At 51.2% G+C, this 18,540-nt stretch overlaps 1 protein-coding gene across 1 annotated transcript; it reads right to left on the minus strand.

The window, feature by feature from the left end:
• Positions 1-4,178: 4,178 nt before the first annotated feature.
• CITED4 (Cbp/p300 interacting transactivator with ED-rich tail 4) lies at positions 4,179-6,280 on the minus strand. The gene has a single exon (XM_021554751.3). It carries the CDS (start codon positions 6,025-6,027, stop codon positions 5,413-5,415), a length of 615 nt encoding a protein of 204 aa, XP_021410426.1. The 5' UTR covers positions 6,028-6,280; the 3' UTR covers positions 4,179-5,412.
• Between the last annotated feature and the right edge of the window lie 12,260 nt (positions 6,281-18,540).

Below are 18,540 nucleotides of genomic sequence, written 5' to 3' on the forward strand. Positions count from 1 at the left end.
CAGTGTGGGACACAGGGAGGGACTTACCTGTAAGACAGGGCTGGAGCTGATGTGTGGAGCATTCCCTGGACTCTGCTGCAGGCGCCAGTGTGTGTGGGATGGGCATCCTTAGCAGCCAGCTTGTATTGGAGGCAGGTGCTGTGACTTGTTTTGGGAGCTGCACAGGATGACATCAGGCACAGCCATAGTTTTATTTTTATAAGTTGTCAGTATTTGACCAGGAGCATCTCCAGTTTTTCTAGAGGAGAAAACCACATCTGAGACAGTTCTGTTGTAGCCAAGAACGTGAAAGCTATTGGAATATTTATTAGTAACTGTGCTTTGGACTTTTAGGGGGAGGTAAATTGTAAAATCCCCTTTCTTCCTCACCCCTGTGGTAGTCCAGAGGATTCTTGGGCAAAGTCAAGATGTCACAAGAACAAACCGTATTCTTACTCTGGCTGTTTTGAGTAGGAACAAACCATCCCCAGAAGTGTGCTGCAAAGAAACAGAGCAAAGCCTACCCCTGCTCAAGGAAACTCAGTATTTTCTCTAAAGGCTTGAGGAGACAGAAACGATGAGGTCCCAGCATGGCAGCATGAGGAAGAGGAGCAGATGGGACCCCTCACTCCAAACTTTTGAGGCAAATGCAAACCCAGCAATACAGGTTTTAAAAAATTAAGGAACAGAGCCCTACAGCTAAAACAAGGTTCCAAACAAATCCCATCCCCTCAAGTTTTCAAAATCTGCCTGGACAAAGCCCTGGGCAGGCTGCCCTGCCTTTGAATGCAGTCCTGCTTGGAGCAGGGGACTGGACTGAGTGACCTCAAAAGGTCCCTTCCAGTCTAAATATTTCTGTGGTTCTGTGATGGATGTTTGAAATATAGAACAAGCAGACCTAATTATAGCATTGGCAAAATCCATGACACATCCATCTACAGCTTAAACCAGAGCTGTTCCCTCCCCCATCCCATAAAGCTAGAAACAGGGCAGAAAAAGGTGATCGCAACCTACAACACACAGTGGTTCTTGGACAGGGAGATACTCAAGGGGGAACATCTCAGGAGCTCCAAAATCATTATTAATGTGGAGAAGATGGACAAGAAATGATTGGGAATTTCGGGACACTGAACAAAGTGAGGGGGTGGCAGGTTTAAATAAAGAGGAGCTTAGAGAGCTTAAGCTTCTTACAAAGACCTTGATTTCTCCCCTGTGGATTTCATTGGCACAAGACATCACTGAAGGAAAATGTATCTATGAATTAAAAATAAACAAACAAGCCCAATCAAACAAAAAACCTCACAAACAACCCCCAGATATCCCTCAAAAAAAAACCCAAAACAAAACAAACATCCTGTTTCTGAGTCAGGAACCTTTGTTTCAGGAGATCTTTTGAGGCACAGATGAGTGGTTTTGGACTTACAGAAACATTCAGGTATCCCCAAGTGTCCATGTATCTCCTATACTGTCAAAAAGAGCTTCAGTGAGCTACACATTGCCTGCAGAAACACCTCAGTTCACTCGGGTTTGACCCTGGCCTCTGCTAAATCTGCAGAGATCAGCAGGTATCTCCCATCACACTTGGGAAAAAGAATTCCCTGTCACCTTCTCCTTTCACTTACATTATAAGCTTCTGTTGCCCAGCTTCTTCCTGGCTGAGGAGTCCCAAGCTATTTTGTGGCTTCTTTCGAAAAACATTACTCCACCTCAGTTGATTGTTCTTGTTCTACCATTTCTCTAGTTTTACATGATCATTTTTCTATAAACAGACCAGAATTTTTGACAGTTCACCATCATGGGTCTGAATTGTCTGTTGGTTCTGTAGGGCATTCACTGTTTGATTTTACTTTTCATTCATCTTCTAATGATTTTCTAGCTTTCCTTTTGCTGGTCTGGCTCCTCCTGAACAGCAAGCTGAGACTTTTCATAGAAACTTTGTCACAGTAAGATCTTTGCTGAGTGGCTGTAGCTAGTTTAGAGCCCAGCACCGCATGAAGTCAAGGAGGATTAACCCTCTAGCCATCATTTTGTATTTACCAGGCATTGCTCATGTTATTGCCTGGCTACTCACTGTTAGCAGATCCTTCACCAGCTCTGCACCAGACTTCCACCTTTGCAACTCTACATCACCCTGAGCTAGCAACAAACTTCATCACCCCAAGAGCACATGGTCAGAGACAGGCATGTGGAAAAAGGCCTTGTCTTTCTGTGCTTTCACACTCACATGCTCCCAGAGGCTGCCTCAAGCCCTAGCCATTACAAAAACAGCTGCAAAACCTATTTGGAAAGTTACAAAAAATCCAGCCTAGGTGAGGGCATAGGGTGGGGTTTGAGAGACTCCCTTTTTCCACAATACAGAAAATAATCTCCTGGTACTTCAGAGGAGAGATGCTTGTCTGTAAATAAGCTCTCCATGTGAGGAGTTTACTTATTTGACCTCAAAGCTCCCAAATTGACAGGCACTGTCACTCAGCAGCAGTGTGCAGAGCCTGTCAGTCCCTACCAGAGCTTTGGGGGTCATCCTGCTGTGGGATGGAAAGCTCAGTGTCAGCTGCATGGGAAAAGCAGAATTTAGCCCTGTTATATTCCTGGTGACCTTTGAGGACCTCACCTGCAGACCCAGGTGGCTGGCTTGTCCCATTGTGCCACCTGGCACCTTTGTTCACAGTCACCCTGCCAGGGGACCTGGGCAGGCAGGTGAGTGGAGAGGGAGACCTGAGCTGTCCAAGCTGCAGCTTGTGCTGCTGTACAGGTCCTGTGTGCCTGATACAAAGCATACAGAGCCTGCAGCACAGAGGTGTGGGGGCAAACTCCACCTGAACTAAGAAAGCATTTCAATGGAAATGATCATAGCATTTGGCCAGTCCAGCCCAGACAGAAAAACCAGGCTTCTAGCAGAAATGATAGTAGTTTTGACCTGGATTTTCTAGAAAATCACAGACTGACCACACTTAACAGGGTCTTTTGTGGAATGGGGGTGACATACTCGAGAAGCATTAAAATAGTCTCAATTGAGCCTGATGGGACAGACTCCCAAGGAAATCCTGACTGTGAACCCCCAGTCACTCCACATCTCTGGTATTAGCAGTTCCTGTACTCTGACTTAAATCAACAGCACCTTTCCCAGTGCAGAGCCCTTGGAGAGGATGTACAGACACATTCCTCTGGCCATCAAGTGCAAAGTGCTTATCACAGAGACACCTGGTCCTGGTGAAGCTCTGCAGAAATTGCTGAGTTGATAGTCCTCATCTGTGGGATGGACACAGCTCCCCACTTGTAACAGGAACACTGTAGGTCACGGTGGTGTGTACCACAGAGCCTACACCCCCCAACAAGAACTGTCAGCCTAGAACATACTTTTCTTGTGGTTGAATTACTTTTATTCTGAGGTTGCCAACTCTTCACTTACCTACAACCTGCAGCTACACAAAGTTCTTCTAGATCTCCAATAGCCCATTGCCACAAAGCTGACAGCCTAAGCAGGGCTCTCCCACCTTCAACAAAAGCCCCAGCAGTTATTTTTTGGCCAGGTCTCCAGGCTGTACAGGCATAACCACAACAACTGGTCTTGAGTTGTGCAACAACAGGACCAGGGGACATTGACAGTTCAAAGTGGTTCAGCCATTGCAATACCAGCATCCACAGCCCCATTACTACAGGGCAGGAAAGCAACACTGGGGTGCATTCCTACTCTGCAAAGGAGCTGGCTGGAAATCCTTTAAAAAGGAAAATCCAAGCCCCGTAGGAGTAGGAGAGCAACAGCTGCCTTGATTTTTAGAGCCTTTGTGGTACAGAAGACTGCAGCAGAGCTGTAGCCCACCTGTCAGAGGTGCACTTGATCTGGAAGGAGTCACCACCCACTCATCCAAGCAACTCTAGATGATCTTTAATTCCTTTCCAACCCAAACCATTTTATGATTCTATCACCTGGCTCAGCCAGCAAAAGCAGCTATTCTGCAACAGAGCAACACCATCCATGTCTGTAATTTCTTCTCAGTACAGAAAAGGAGCATCTCATCCTCCCAGCCACATTTCAAGGCCTTAGTTCCAAGCATTGAACCAGAAACCCAATCCTTCCTTCCCACTCAGGTGGGGCACACAAGTGACCACAGCCCCCCAGCAGGAGCAAGGGCAGCGCTTCTCCCAGCGGTCCGCGCCGCACCAGTCCGGAGACGGGCACCCAACAAACGCACACGGGAGATATTTCAGCTTTTATTCGCAAGCCCATCTGTACATTCCGACTCGCCGAGCGGCAGCTGCCAGGGGCCGGCAGCACCAGGGGGCAGCAGCAACCCAGAGTCACCGGAGCTCCCCTGGAAACAGGAGCCAGCGGAGGAAACCAAACCCCGCCGGCTCTTACAGCTCCCCTTCTCTGAGCAAGGGAATTGGAAATCGAGTCATCTTTATCACATTCGGAAAGGTGTTGGATTTAGAGTCCTGCGCGTTCAGCATAACGATCTCGAGTTGAAGTAACTATTCTGCAGAGCAGCTTGAAAACTATCCCAGGCTTGCTTTTCCCAAAGCCAGCATCTTAAAGCTGCAGTACTCTCCAGGCATCTTTCCCAGCAGTCCCAAAGCCAAATAACAAAAGAAACCCTTGCAAATAAATAATCACAGGAAAATAAATAAGATTAGAACTGAAATATACAGTTACATGGTCTTTATTTGGTTTCAGAGGTGGAAAAAAAGTGGAGCCAGACTGCAGCTTTAAGCCTCATGCCTGAACCAACCTCAAACACTTGGTAAATTTTACAGCTGATTAGCAATACAGGTCCGAGATCTGAAGTTCCACGGAGATTAACATTTAGGCACAAACGCACACCCTTCCCCAAGGCATACTTTATTTTTGCGAGTTAGAAAAAAGCCTGCTATGGGGAAGTGCCGCTTCCCGAGCTGAACAGACATGACTGAAGACCTACTTACTGTCACAGTAAAACATCCCAAAAAATAACTAACCCCACCCATGGTTGCAAGGGAAAACTGGTTCAAACCATGCACCAGGGAGACAATTCTCTCTCGGGATCCTTCAACTCCACTGGCACCACAGAATCCACGAACAAATCCAGCTACCAGCAGGGCTGCCAGCTGCCTATCGCTGCTTGTGCTCCAAGCTAGTTGAGGAAAGTCCTAAGTCCATTATTTCTACTTAAGCCAGAAATCCTGTTAATGTCATTTAGAGGCAGTTCTGCAGCAGGAGCTCTTGATCTGCTCTCTGTTTGGGGTGCACCAACCCCCTCTCCAGAAACTCCCACACAGGAAAAACACACAGAAGAGGAAAGCAATCCATTGCAAGCCAGTGTCCGATGATTGTCCCTTTGGGGAGGGCAGGAATCCAGGACAGGACAAGGCAGGGGAAGGGAGGAGGATGGCAGGTGGGGAAAAGTTAGAAACAAACTCAAAACCACCCAGACACAAGGAGGAGCTCAAAGCCCCTCAGCAGCTGATGGCACTGGGTTGCTGTTTGCTAACAAAGTCTGAAATGAAGTCGAACTCGTTCTGTCCCAAGAATAACTCTGGCAGCTCCTGAATCCGATCCAACCCCAATTCCAGGACAAGGGATGTCAAGACCTCCTCGTCTATAAGATCAGTGTCCATAACATTCAACGTCAGCGCTGGCGGGGGCATGTGCTGCATGCCCGGGTGCTGGCCCGGCCCCACTCTGTACTGCTGGGCACCGGCTCCCACGGGCCCGTTGCTCATGCCCAGCGGGTGGCCCTGGTACTGGGTGTTGAGTTTTTGTAGGTGCATGCTGGCCATGAGCTGCTGGGTGCCCACCGGCCCCACGTACTGCTGCTGCTGACCCGGGCCATTGAACATCATCGCGCTCTGCATCTGGTGGTGGCCCATCTGTCCGCTGAGGCTGGCTCTTGGCCTCATGGCACCGTCCATGGCAGCCCCTCCGTAGGGCATCATCTGAGCGGCGGCAGGCAGCGTCCTCAGCACATGCTGCCCGTGCTGCGGGGGTCCCTGCAGCCCGCTCACCCCCATGCGGTAGCTCTGCAGCCCGGCGCCCCCGTGGCTCATCGGCATCATCATATGCTCGGCCATGGCTCCAGGTCCCTGCGAGACGACGGCGGCTCGGCCACGGCTCCCGGGGACGGCACCGCGTCCCGCTCCCGCCGAGCCGGCTCCGGCAGACGATCCGGGCGAGCCCCCACCTCCGCCCGGGGGGAAGGCGCCGCTCCGCTCGCTCGGCCGGCGGGGAAGCTGCGCGGAGCCGGGGCCGGGTGCCGGCGGAGCGGGGCTGCGCCGCTCGGAACGCGCCGCTCCGGGGCTCCGGCGCTCCCGCAGCCGGGCTGCGCTCCCGAGCTGCGCTCAGCTCCGCGGCGGGGCCGGGCTGCGCTCGCCCGGCCGCGTCCCGCACTTATAGCGCTGCGGGCGGGGCGGGCGGGGCGGCCCCGGCGCCCATTGGAGCGCGGCCCCGGCCCGGCCCCGCGGCCGGCAGCGAGGGAGGCGCGGCGGGCTCGCTCCCGGCCCGGCTCGGCTCGGCTCGGCTCGGCTCGGCTCGGCTCGGCTCGGCTCGGCTCGGCTCGGCTCGGCTCGGCTCGGCAGTCCCGTCACTGCATCCCCCTGACGCTGCCAGCAGCTCTCTGCAGTCACCGCTCCGCTGCCTTCCTCCTCGCAGTGCCGCTGCACAAGTCTTTGTACGCGCTGTCACAGGTCCCGCTGCGGGGCTTGTGCTGAGCTCCCTCTTCATGCTTTGTCAGGTGCTCCCAGGGCTGAGTTGGTGGTCAAGAATAGTTGGTGGCATCAGCTGTGTTGGTTACTCGGTCGGAAGTTGTGGGAATTTAGAGGTTTTTTTTGGTTGCTTTGGAAGGCTTAAGACTTTGGCAGGGGGTCAGGAATCCCCCTGGACAGAGCCCCCAGAGACACTGTCTGTGATCTCTGCCCATGGAAAAGAGTTTTCAGTCTTACAGGATGAATTACAAGCTCTGAGTGTTTGATATAAGCAATAATTAAGTGTGGCACGGGTGCAAAAGTAAAATTTTAGGATTCTAGATTAGGGGTCCAAAGGGGACCAGATAGAGGAAATTGGGTGTGCCTTGTCCTTTTTCTCCTTCTTCATGCCCTCCATGTCTCACTGTGGTGTTGGCATTTTTCTGTTGGTTCAGGCTGGGGACACACTGTCCAACGTAGGTGACAGATATTGGCACGTTCTTGTAAATCCAGCCCAGGGAGTTTCTGGTATTGAATGTTTGTCACATCCCACTGAGGGCAGAGCCCCACACGCTGCCCTGCAGGACAGAGCTGGGCAGGGCAGCAGAACATGTTAGAGATAAACAGAATAAACAACCTTGAAACCAGCACAGATGAATTACGACTTCTTGTTTGGCAACGAAGCAAAAAGACAAAGATTTTAACAATCTCGAATCATCAATACCACAGATTCCAACAGGAAGTATCTTCCTAGCAAGGGTGCTCCAACTTTCCAAGCACAGATGCTACTGAGGATGTTGTACACGCAGGCGTTTGCTGATGTAACTGCAGCAGTGTCTTTTTCAGCTCTGAGGTGAGCTCTGTCTCCCGTGCCCACCTGCTGAGCTTTGGTAGCCAAATTATATCACCATGGGCATAGACTGCAGCAGCTCTGGTGCTCTCTTCAGGACGTGGTGCATTCCAGTAATTGTGGAAAGAGCAGAGGTGATCTTCCTTGTCTGCTTTGTGTTTTGAAGGAACCTAGAGACTTCTTTTTAAAAGATATTAGTGTTGCATATTTACCTGCTTGGAAGGCACAGTATGACATAGTTCAACTTGCTTCCCCAACTTCATTCTTTGTCCTCTCCCAGTCAACTCTTAACCACAGCATTACAGACCATGGCACTGGTAGTGACAGACAGGACTTTTCTGCTGGCTTGGAGCAGGTTATTTGTGGAGTTTTAAGTGTTCTGCATATTCATGGTACTTGCAGACCCTTGTGAGCAGAGGAAAGGTCTAAGGCAGCATGGGCACCTATAGGGAGTTCTTAGCCATGATACTGACCCTAAGGGTCACTTCTAAGGAATATTTCTGTATCAAAACACTTTAAACCAGCAGCTCAGAGCAGGGAACACCTGGGACCATTCAGCTCCAAGATGCCAGCAGCCAGGAATGGAAAGTGTCTTCTCTTACCTGGAGAAAGCACAGGGCCATAAATCTCCAGGACATTCTGGGTGTTACATTTGTTTGTGCCACCTTCTGCCTTGTTAGGCGGCTGGGATAGGTTTCAGGTGTTGTTGGTGAGCCTCTAGCTGATGAATCAGTTGGTTAATTGTTCATTATAATTATGTAATGATTGTTTTTTAACTCTAGAGATTTTGACAAATGCCTTTTTAGTACTAATAAACACATGCTCACATACATATACCAGCCTGCCTACAAGTTCACATGGAGATGCACACCCAGGTGAGGAATAAATGCTAGGGGAGTGTCTGCCCTGGTGTTTTCAGAGGCACCCAGCCATGAAAACATCTCTCACTTGGAGAAGAGGTGTGGTGTGTCCTGTAAGACCTGGGCAGGGGCAGGAATTCTTGGACAGGAGTAACAGGTGGGAAAGGGCTCTCTGCAGCATTTGCATTACTGAAGACCCCAAAGGTGGTAAATTGCCTTTCAGTTTGGAAACAAATCAGCAGATGACAGAACCTCCATCCCTGTCCTCCTTCATGTCCATTTTCCTGCAAGGGTAAGACCAATCAGCTACTCATCCAGTCTGAGAAGAATTTAACCAGAAATAAAGCTGTGTCCAGCTTGTGCCATTGTCCCAAAATATTTCCCCAGCATGACCTGGGGTGTTTGAGAAGAACCAGTGCCTGCAGAAAGGGACTGGCACAGGGGATGGGATGATGGGAGGCATTGAAGGGGGCAGAGGTGTCTGGAGATCAACAGCTTCCATGTTTGCAATGTGTGTGCCAATCTCCTGTGCTCTGTGTCGTGAGGGCTCCCTGTTCTTGAACCAGTAATATTTTATTTTACAGGGACCAGCTTAGACAAACCTGCTGCAATTCACACTGCCCCAGCGGGTGGCTGGAGAGCAGAGCTGGGAAAGGGCTGACCAGTTCTGGTAGCATCTCTCTCTGCTCTTCTTGGCCCAGAACAACCAGTGGGTCCTTGTTGTGCTCAGGTCTTGAGGATTAAGGACCCAAACTGCTGCAGCCATATTGACAAACACTCTGTGCGACCCATCTAACCCCAGGCTTGTGTCTCTGCCCTGCCATCTGTCATCAGCCCAAGGACAGGCTGGCCTTTCTGGGAAAGCAGATAAACTGCCAGGTCCAGCCCTTGGGCTCTTGGTCAGTGAGCCCAGATTGGAGTCACCACATCAGCCACCTCCATCAGTGTGTCATCCATGGCTTCCTGGCATGGCGCTTCCCCAGTGTCTTGGGGTGATTTTCTGGTGATACTTTATTCCCTGATCGTTTGTTTTATGCCCAGAAATGCCTGCTGTAGCTTTATGATGGACCTGGGGTGGGGTGGGGAGGCTTGAGCTCCTGTGTGCTTTGGTTCAAATCCTCTCTCTCCAGTGTGCTTGGGCTGTGGTGTGCAGCAGAACACTACCTTGTTCATTTGCTGGATTAGAGTTTCTGCTAGCTTGAAGCAAGAAGTTTTTTCCCCCCTTCCCCTAGGCTGGAGGCTGTACTGGGAATCCTCTTGATGGCTTTTTTGATTTTTTTTCCCTTGAACTGTTTTGGCTTTGATTTTTTTTTTTTTTTTTGTCTGTTTGGGGAGCTGGCAGGGAGCCACCCTGAACCTGAGAACTTGGAGAAGATGAACCAACACGAGAAGGGACATTAGAACCCAGCTTTGCCTGCTGTGAGGAGACCCACAACAGAAAGGTTCTCATCTATTCTACCCAAGTGCTGTGTGAGCTCCTGTTCCCTCCCTTCTCTGAGACAAAGGGGGGCAGCTGCCATCCACACGGTCTGGGGAGGGGTGGGGGTTAAGGTTTTGAAATTTCAATATTTAGCACTTGTTCAATCCTTTTCTGTGCCTTGCAGGCACCCCTTTGTTTTTCGGTTGGCTTTTTTCTTTTGTTAATAAACAGTTTTGCTGGGGTTTTTTCACTTTCACCAACTGGTATTCATTTCTCATTGGAAAAAGGGATCATTGGAGCCCTTCTCTTTAGAGGAAACACTCATTTCAGAGTGTTTTCTCCTAAATTTGTCTCCAAACCAAGACACCCAGGTCTCTACTGTACTGGTATCATCAGCCCTGTGTTATCAAGGGTGCATTCCCCAGGCTGGGATTAGTCAGATTGTTGCTCCAGTGACACCAGTTTGCCTCGGTGTGACTGGGGATGTGGCAGCACTGCCCATGGGTCTTTGTCCCAGGTCGAGGCATCCATGTGGGCAGGCAGAAATTCAGGGATCTGGCCACCAGCACGTTGCAGATCTTTTCTTTTCCCTCTCAGGAGGCAGCCTGATTCACAGCTCTGTGTCACCTATGATTTTGCTTAGGTGAGGAATTCCCTCCACACGTTTGATGCCTGCTCATCATGCATTGACTGTGCAGCTGCAGTGGAATTCCAGTGCAAACTCCTGCCCCCAAACTCCCCAGGGATGAGAGGTGCATGGGTGTGGGTTTTCTGTAAGCAGAGGCAAAGACTTGCACCTTGCAAGGTTCCCCAGCCCATAGCCAGCTCCTTGCTGGAGGCTCAGGCTGCTGGGAAGAAAGAGGGACCACGAACCAGCAGAGGGAGGGTAATTTGGATTTGGAGGGTTCCAGGGCCCACACTGCCCACCCCACAGGGTCTGCTTTTCCTCAAGTCCTGCCTGAGGACACATCTGCTGCCTCTCCCTGCACTGCCAAGGGCTTGGAAGTTTTTCTACCTAATGTTTGACTATCTTGGGACATACACTTTGATCAAATAGTCACTATCAGCTGTTGAAGGTCTCTATACCAGATCTGGAAGGATCCTAGGGAGGCTCTGCTGCACATCTAATGCTTTCCCAGCAGATTTGTTTATTGACAACCAGGAGATGAGAAGGAAGTGCAGTGCACTGTCATTTTTCATTTGTTTAAGGACCATCACAGTTTGCAAACCCCAACTCTGAAGGTGAGAGACTATGGTGCTATCAATACTGAACCAGGAGCAAATTCTGATGGAATTTCTTCAGTTTGGCTTTAAATAGGTATGCCAATAAGCCAAGATTTAGAAGTTTAATGAAATATTAATTTTCTTTGCACTGAGTTTACACTTACACGTGCCTCTGACAAAGAGAAGTTGCCAACAGCAAATTCTTTGAGACACCCTGTTACCCTAAACCTATTTCTTGTCCTCAGATGGGTCTGACATGGACAATTAAGGTGACAGCTGCCATTCACTGGTCAGGATGTGGGGAGCCTGTGGTTCCATGGGTGCCAGCATGGCCCAGCAGGGAGGTGTGGAGGATCTGAGCTCGCTGGGGGCTGTGGGCAGGGCAGAGCAACATCTCCTGGGAAGGTGCCCCAGACACTGCCTGCCTGGTGATGAGTCTGTGGAGTTGGCACCCCACAGGTGATTTACAGGGAAGGACTTTGCCCAGCACAGTCACGGTGCCATCCCTCAGTACGTGCGGGGCAGGAACAGGCTCGTGCCAGCTTCCTTGAGCAAATGCCTCTCAGATGAGAGAGGTGGGATGAGTGTGAGTTTTCTCATTTCTCATTTCTCTGTGAGCAGCTATGGGTGTGCAGCAGGAAAGTCTTTTCATTAAGATTGAAAAAACACCCAGAATATTAAGGAGGAAAAACAAAGAGCTCAGATGTGGCTCCTCTCTGGGCACAAGTAACTGCACAGGAACAGCAGCTCCACCCAGCAGCAGCCCCAAATCTCCTCTCCCTGATTTCTGTCTGGTGAAAAGGTCCTCCAGGAGAGCAGAATCCAGCAGAATTAGCCTGTAATTCTCATAATTCTCATCTGCATTTGGATGGAAACATTTCATAAAAAGCAGGAGGTGCTAGGCAGAGCCAAGGGGTGCAAACAGCCCATGGGAGGGGACAAAGGGTGGGTTGAGCCCCCACAGCCCCAGTGGGTGCAGGGGCTGCTCTGCAGCCAGTGGCCAGCTCTGGGGAGCCATGAACCCTGCTGGGATGCCACGGATGGGATGGGAAGGCTGTGCTTCCTCTCAGCTCTGTGGGAGCCTGCCAAAAGTGCAGGTGGTGGGTGTGCAACCTCCTTGCACATGCTTCCTGTGTGCACTGGTGGGGCCCACCTGCTCCTCAGCAGCATCTCACCTGCCAGGGCCACTAAAGGGTGCAGAGGTGGCTGAGGCAGAGCCAGGCAGGAGGGGTTGGTGCTCCCTGAGGAGTGGCAGACACAGCTGATCCCAGTGCCCCGTGTGCTCCAACCACCAAGCTGGCTTGCCCAGGTTGTAAACAACTTTACTTCTTTTTTTTTTTTTTCCTCTAGGCTAATATTGCTCTGTGGGGGCAGATAACATCACTGGAATTTTTCCAGTGTCCTTTGCAAGAGCCTCCTGCTTTGGACTTTGGCTGAGATACACATGAATGAGACACGAGCTTCCTCAATTGCTTTCTCTTGTTTGCTTTCCTCTGGGCCTGCTTCCTGCTCTGCTCACTGCTTCTGGTTCCTGATCTCATGGACAGTGACCAGAGCAAACTCAGCACCACCTTGTTGTTGTAATGTATTTGCAAGGGTTAGGCCATAGTGTGCACCAGCCAGCCTGCTTCTAAATTTATTACCAAAGCATCAAAAATTTGTCACAGCTATTAGAACATAAATTGTATTAAAATAAGAAAGAAGAGGCTGAGAAACCGAATACCAAGACCACAAGAACTAAATAACAGAAAACTATGAAACATCTAAATCATATACTCTGAGAAATGCAAACAGAAAACGAGTGAACAAGACAAAGGCACTAATCAAGAATTGTGTACTTAGCAGTTTGTAAAATCTATAAATATATGTGTAATGTAAACAATCAACAACTTCTACTTAATGATACTAGTCAGTGGTTCAAGAGTCCTAAATTTCCTGCAATACCTTGGATGTCCCTGTGGGCTGGGACTAGGATGCCTCAGGAAGCAGAAGGGGCAGGGGGCTCTGGGCTCTCCTCACTGGTGCCCTGCAGAGTGGAGCTGCCACTTGGTGAGCTCCTGCTCTGCATCCTGACTTTTTCCAGGGCAGCTGCTTTGGGTTTAGGCTTGTACCATGGCTGGGGTGGGCTGCACTTCAGCCTCAAAGGCCCACAGGGGTTCTTGTCCTGTGGCAGAGTCAAACCCAGCATGGGTGGTGTGGTACCTGAGCCCCAGCCAGCTGCCTGTCCCAGGGCTGCCCAGAGATTCCCTCAAGCCCTCAAGGACCTCCTTGGGTCTGCCAACACAAAATGTGTCCTGCTTTGGAGAGGGCTGGCAGCCCAAGCACTGCTCAGCCTGAGCCTGGCCCAAAGGGCTCCAGGGGCTGCTCCGAGCGAGGCAGGAGCAGGCAGCCTGCCAGAGCAGTCTGCCAGCACAGCCTCTGCCATGCTGCAGGGCCGTGAGTGTCACCAGCTCGTGCCTCAGTAGGAGTGGTGCACGTGTCACCGCTCACCTCTTCCCCGTGCTGTCACCCCTCCCCAGCACAGTTCTGTGCCTTGCTGCAGCCAGGGAAACTGAGGCACTGACCCTGTCCTGTGCTGGCCACAGCTGAGCCACCAGCCTGCACAGGCCTTGCTTGTGCTCTGTTGGTGTTTCCCACTTCTATTCCTCCTTTCCAGCCAGGAGTTTTCCAGGTTTCTCTATGGAGTCTGTGGTCCACAGGCTACGAACGAGCTGCCTCTGGTGCCCAGGGGACTGTCCACTCACCAAGTCATGGGGTTCTGCTCTAGCACGGTACCATCAGTCCCATGGCTGTTCTGTCCAGGCCCCCCAGCATGTTCTTTCCCTTCTAAAGACAAGCCAAGGAGTCAACCCTTCTCGTGGGAATCCAGGGCTTCCCTCTGGCTGCACTGGAAGGTCTGGGACCCTGGCAGGGGTCAGGAACCCCCCTGGACAGAGCCACTGTCTGTGATCTCTGTCCATGGAAAATAGTTTTCAATCTTACAGGATGAATTACAAGCTCTGAGTGTTTGATAGAAGTAATAATTAGTGTGGCACGGGTGCAAAAGTAAAATTTTAGGATTCTAGATTAGGGGTCCAAAGGGGACAAGCTGGAGGAAATTGGGTGTGCCTTGTCCTTTTTCTCCTTCTTCATGCCCTCCATGTTTCACTGTGGTGTTGGCATTTTTCTGTTGGTTCAGGCTGGGGACACACTGTCCAACGTAGGTGACAGATATTGGCACGTTCTTGTAAATCCAGCCCAGGGAGTTTCTGGTATTGAATGTTTGTAACATCCCACTGAGGGCAGAGCCCCACACGCTGCCCTGCAGGACAGAGCTGGGCAGGGCAGCAGAACATGTGAGAGATCAACAGAATAAACAACCTGGAAACCAGCACAGACCAATTATGACTTCTTCTTTGGCAACGGGGCAGAAAGACAGAGACTTTCTACAGTCCTGGAATCATCAATACCTCAGATTCTGAAATCTTCTCATGTGAGTGACCCATAGATTGGCTTTGGGGTAAGAAGGCTTTGCCCAAGGCCTGGCTCACGTCGCTGCCCAGGCTTGTGGTCATCCCTGCATGGCCCTTCTGGATGTGCTGATCACCATGATTTCCCTCAGGCTGGATTTGAGGCACAGGTGGACAGAGCAGGGCTGTGGCTTCTCTAGCAAGAAGCCCACTGTGTCCTGTCTCATCACAGGTCACGACTGCCTCTTCTTGGGTCCCCCTGTCCCTCTGCTCATTCCTCCCAGGACCTGGTGTGGTGGTGGGGTCAGTGGAGATGGACAGCAGTGGGGCTTTCTCGCTCCAGTGCTGCTCCTGTGAGAGCCATTGTTCTCTGGGGCAGGGAGCCAGAGAGGCTTTGGGTTATTTCTTATCTCCAGGCACCTGCTCTGCTGCTGTGCTGGGGCAGATTAGCTGTGGCGGTTTCTCTGCCCGGCTGTTGCCTCATGCAACTGACTTCATTTGGAGTTTGGGCTAGTCGGGGCTGTGGTGGTGAGTCTTTGGAGGGGCTGTAGAATGGTGTTTCTTTCATTATCATCAGGAATATCTGCTGCTGTTTATCTGCCTTCTCTTTCCTTCGTGTTATGCAACCTCCTTTTAAGATGGCAGTGGTTGTTTTTCCAGGGCTGATGTAGCAACAACACTCTTGCTGGTATTTCCAGACCCTCGTGGCTGTAACATCCAGTGTCACACCTGCCCTTCTCTGACTGTATTAGGATCCCCAAGTACTTTTCCACTCCATAAATGAGCAGGGACTACAGCAAAGCCCTGGGAAGATGCAAGCTTGTGAATGGGCTGGGTGCTGGCAGCTCTGGTTCGCGTGGCCAGGGGAGGATCAGGGCAGGTGACTCAGGGCAACTGAAAGTTTTGTCCTGGGAGAGCTGCCTGGGATCCAGGTCGCTGGGACCTGTTTGTCAGGTTCCTTTATTTGTTATTCACTAGCTCAGTATTCCTGAAAACAAATCGTGTTGTTGTCACCTGATTGGCATCACAGGCGTCAGAGGTGGAGAGTGTCCGGCGTGGGGAGCCTGTTTGGGTGGCTGGATCCCATCTCTGCTGTGGCCATGTCCAGCTGTGCCAGTCCCGTGGCTGCTCCTCCTGGGCTGTGCCCCTGGAGCAGCCCTGGTGCTGCCTGGGGACCTGCCCCTCACCAGCTCCTCCAAAGCCAGGGCAAAGCCCCACAGCCTCTGCTGGCAGAGGAGACCTTCAGACCCTGTCATGTGTGCCTGGGTTTTGTGTGTGGTGAGGGCTGAGCCTGCAGCAGGGACTTCATAGAACTCACGACCCACAAGGATCATGAAGCCCAACCCCAGGCCCTGCCCAGAAAATAGAAATAAAAGCTGGAATCCCTGTGCCCCGGACTGGGCTGTAGACATGTGATGACAGCAGCTGGGATCTGTGTGCCCTATAATCCATGGGGCTTTTTCCTTTAGGATTTGCTGTCATTGTTCCAGTGCCACGCTCAGGATGCTGAGGGAAAGTGAGAATAGAAATAGTGTAGGGTTGTAGAATCATGGAATATCCTGAGCTGGAAGGGACCAAAGATGATGGAGCCCTTCCCAGACCCCCACCAACCCCACCCTGGGCATCCCTGGGGCTCTGGCAGCCTCGGGGCCGTGCCCATTCCCTGGGCAGCCTGGGCAGTGCCAGCACCTCTGGGGGAAGAACCTTTCCCTGAGCTCCAGCCTGCCCTGCCCTGGCCCAGCTCCAGCCGTGCCCTGGTGCTGTCCCTGGCCCAGGGCAGGGATGGGAGCTGCCCCTGCACTGCCCCTCGTGAGTAGCTCTCAGTGTGCTCTGCCTTCAGCCTCCTCGGGTCCAGCTGAACAAGTCAAGTCACCTCAGCTGCTCCTCATATTACTTCTCCTTTAGACCCTTTACTGGGCTTTGGGACAAAACCCCCTGGGTTTTGCTCTCCAGCTGGTCCCCTCCTGCATCAGAGGTGAGCTCTGCTGGCCCCTGGCTCAGGCTGATGATGGTCCCTGAGTCACCACGGGGCTGGGGTAGGACAGGCCAGAGTCACTGCTGTGTGAGAAACTGCTGCTTGCATAGAGAGAAGAAAGAGCTGGCAACAGGCTGGTGCAAGGACCCTTGACAGAGCCTGAACAACCTCAGGAAGCTGCAGAGTTCTGGGGAGAAAGTTCTGGTGGCCTTCTGGTGTTTCCTTCATTTGCAACAACGTCTTTCTGGAGCAGGACATTTCTTCTTATGCCAAACTCCAGCAGAAAAACCTGCCAGCTAAACCAGGGATTTCACTGATAGGTAACTTTCTGCTTAATAGCAAACCATGAAAATATTTGTTTTATGTGGAAGAAATAAACAGTTTTTTCTTCTTGCGTCATCCATTCTCCTTTTTATCGCGGTAGAAGCTGACAGGGAACAGGAGCTGCCTGTGATCTTAGAAATACAGAAGAAAACATCTGTTGGTGTTTGTGGTGAGAGGAGCAGAGCTGTGCCTATCTCACTGAGCAGCCCTGCCTGAGCTTTAGTGATCTTGTCATGCCACCAGGGCAGCGTGTCAGGGGCTCAAGCAGCACTGCTGGCCTGCTGCAGTGCACGTAGACATCAGCCAGAGCAAAGGGGTTTGTGGCCAAAGGAAGGACAGATCTCATGTGGACAGGTTTTCTTTTTGCATAAAGAAAATTGTCTGGACGCTTAAGTGAATTATTCATTTATTGGGAGTAAACTGAAAATGTGTGCTATCCAAAAATGCACGTTGCTGGCCAGCATCCACTGAAATCCATGGGAGTTGTTGGCATATGTGATGTTAGGAAAACAGCTCATGTTGCTGCTGCCATTGTCAGGATTAAAACTCAATTGCCCTTTTTGGGAACACTGACTACTGAAGGCATCTGTTGTGTAAAGAACAAGCTGGTGAAAGTAGATGACTGCCAGGTGGGGAGAGAAACGCTCCTGCTGCTGCCACGGCCAGGCTGTGGGCTTGTGAAAGGTGTTGGTAGTTCCACACTCTGCATGGTGCTCTTGCCTGGGCTTCAGGGACAGTGGTTTTGGGAGCGTTGGTGCTATGGGTAAGGGGATGCAGGAGGGGTGGGAGCAGCATCCCTCCCTCCTCTCCCACCCTCCTCCACCTACCCCATCCATCCGTGTCTGCTGCTGAATCTATGCACAGGGCTGTACATGGTGGGGTTGTCTCAAGGGGTTCTCCTGTGCATCTCAGTGAAGAAATGACCAAGGCTAGACTCTGAAATTCTCCTGTCACTGAGGTCTCCCTGATGCACCCAGCAGAGGCATGAGATGGTGCCAGTCATATGTTGGCATCCTTTAAATATCTCATTTCCTGACACCAGTGACCTCAAGTGCTGCCAGTTCTGGCCTCGGCAAGGTCTGAGTTGGGCTCTACAGTTGAGAGCATGAAATGAGTTTAGGGAAAAGTTGAGCATAAGAAATAGGAAAAATCCACATGAAAAGACTGCAGTCCCTGGGAGACAGCAGTGTAAGGCTGGGGGACAGCTCTGCATGGAGTTGCAGGCCTCTTACTGGGGACAATGTTGGAGGTTTTGGGTGAGATTTTGGCCACCACAACTCTTCTTGTGTTCCAAGCTCTGGCTTGGTTGTGCTGCACTTTTCAGCAGAACTTTGAAAACATTCTCCTGTCTTGGGGTGAGGTGGCTGTGTTACTGTTGTCCTAGATCTGTGCTCCATGGCTGCATTTCTGCAGGCTGAATTGCTTCTCACTGGTGTAGTTTTCTGATGCTTTAGGGACTTCCAGCATCACACACAGGAGCTCATCTAGTGCTGGAGCTCTTGATAAACAAGAAAGAAGGGCTCTGGGCTGGGAAGCAAGGTCTCCTTCTAGCTATGGATATATGGCATGAATCTGGTCCACTTTATCTCATGATGCACCCTCAACCTTGGAGAACAATGTGGACCAGCCTTAAGCTTCCACTTTGGTGGCACTGCAGTCCCCTGCCAGCTGTGCTTCAGAGTCTCCATGAGAAGGTTCAAAGGGCCTCATGCCTCAGGAGCTGAGCTCCCCCAGGCTGAGCAAAGAGGAGCACTGGGCTGGAGCAACCAGGAGGAGAAACTGTCCAGGGCAGTGCAGCCCCA

The sequence above is a fragment of the Lonchura striata genome, chromosome 23, assembly GCF_050655825.1.
Source record: "Lonchura striata isolate lonStrDom1 chromosome 23, ASM5065582v1, whole genome shotgun sequence".
NCBI lineage: Eukaryota > Metazoa > Chordata > Aves > Passeriformes > Estrildidae > Lonchura > Lonchura striata.

Coding starts and splice junctions, on each gene's coding strand:
- CITED4 (XM_021554751.3), bottom strand. CDS start 6,027: ATGGCCGAGCATATGATGATGCCGATGAGCCACGGGGGCGCCGGGCTG.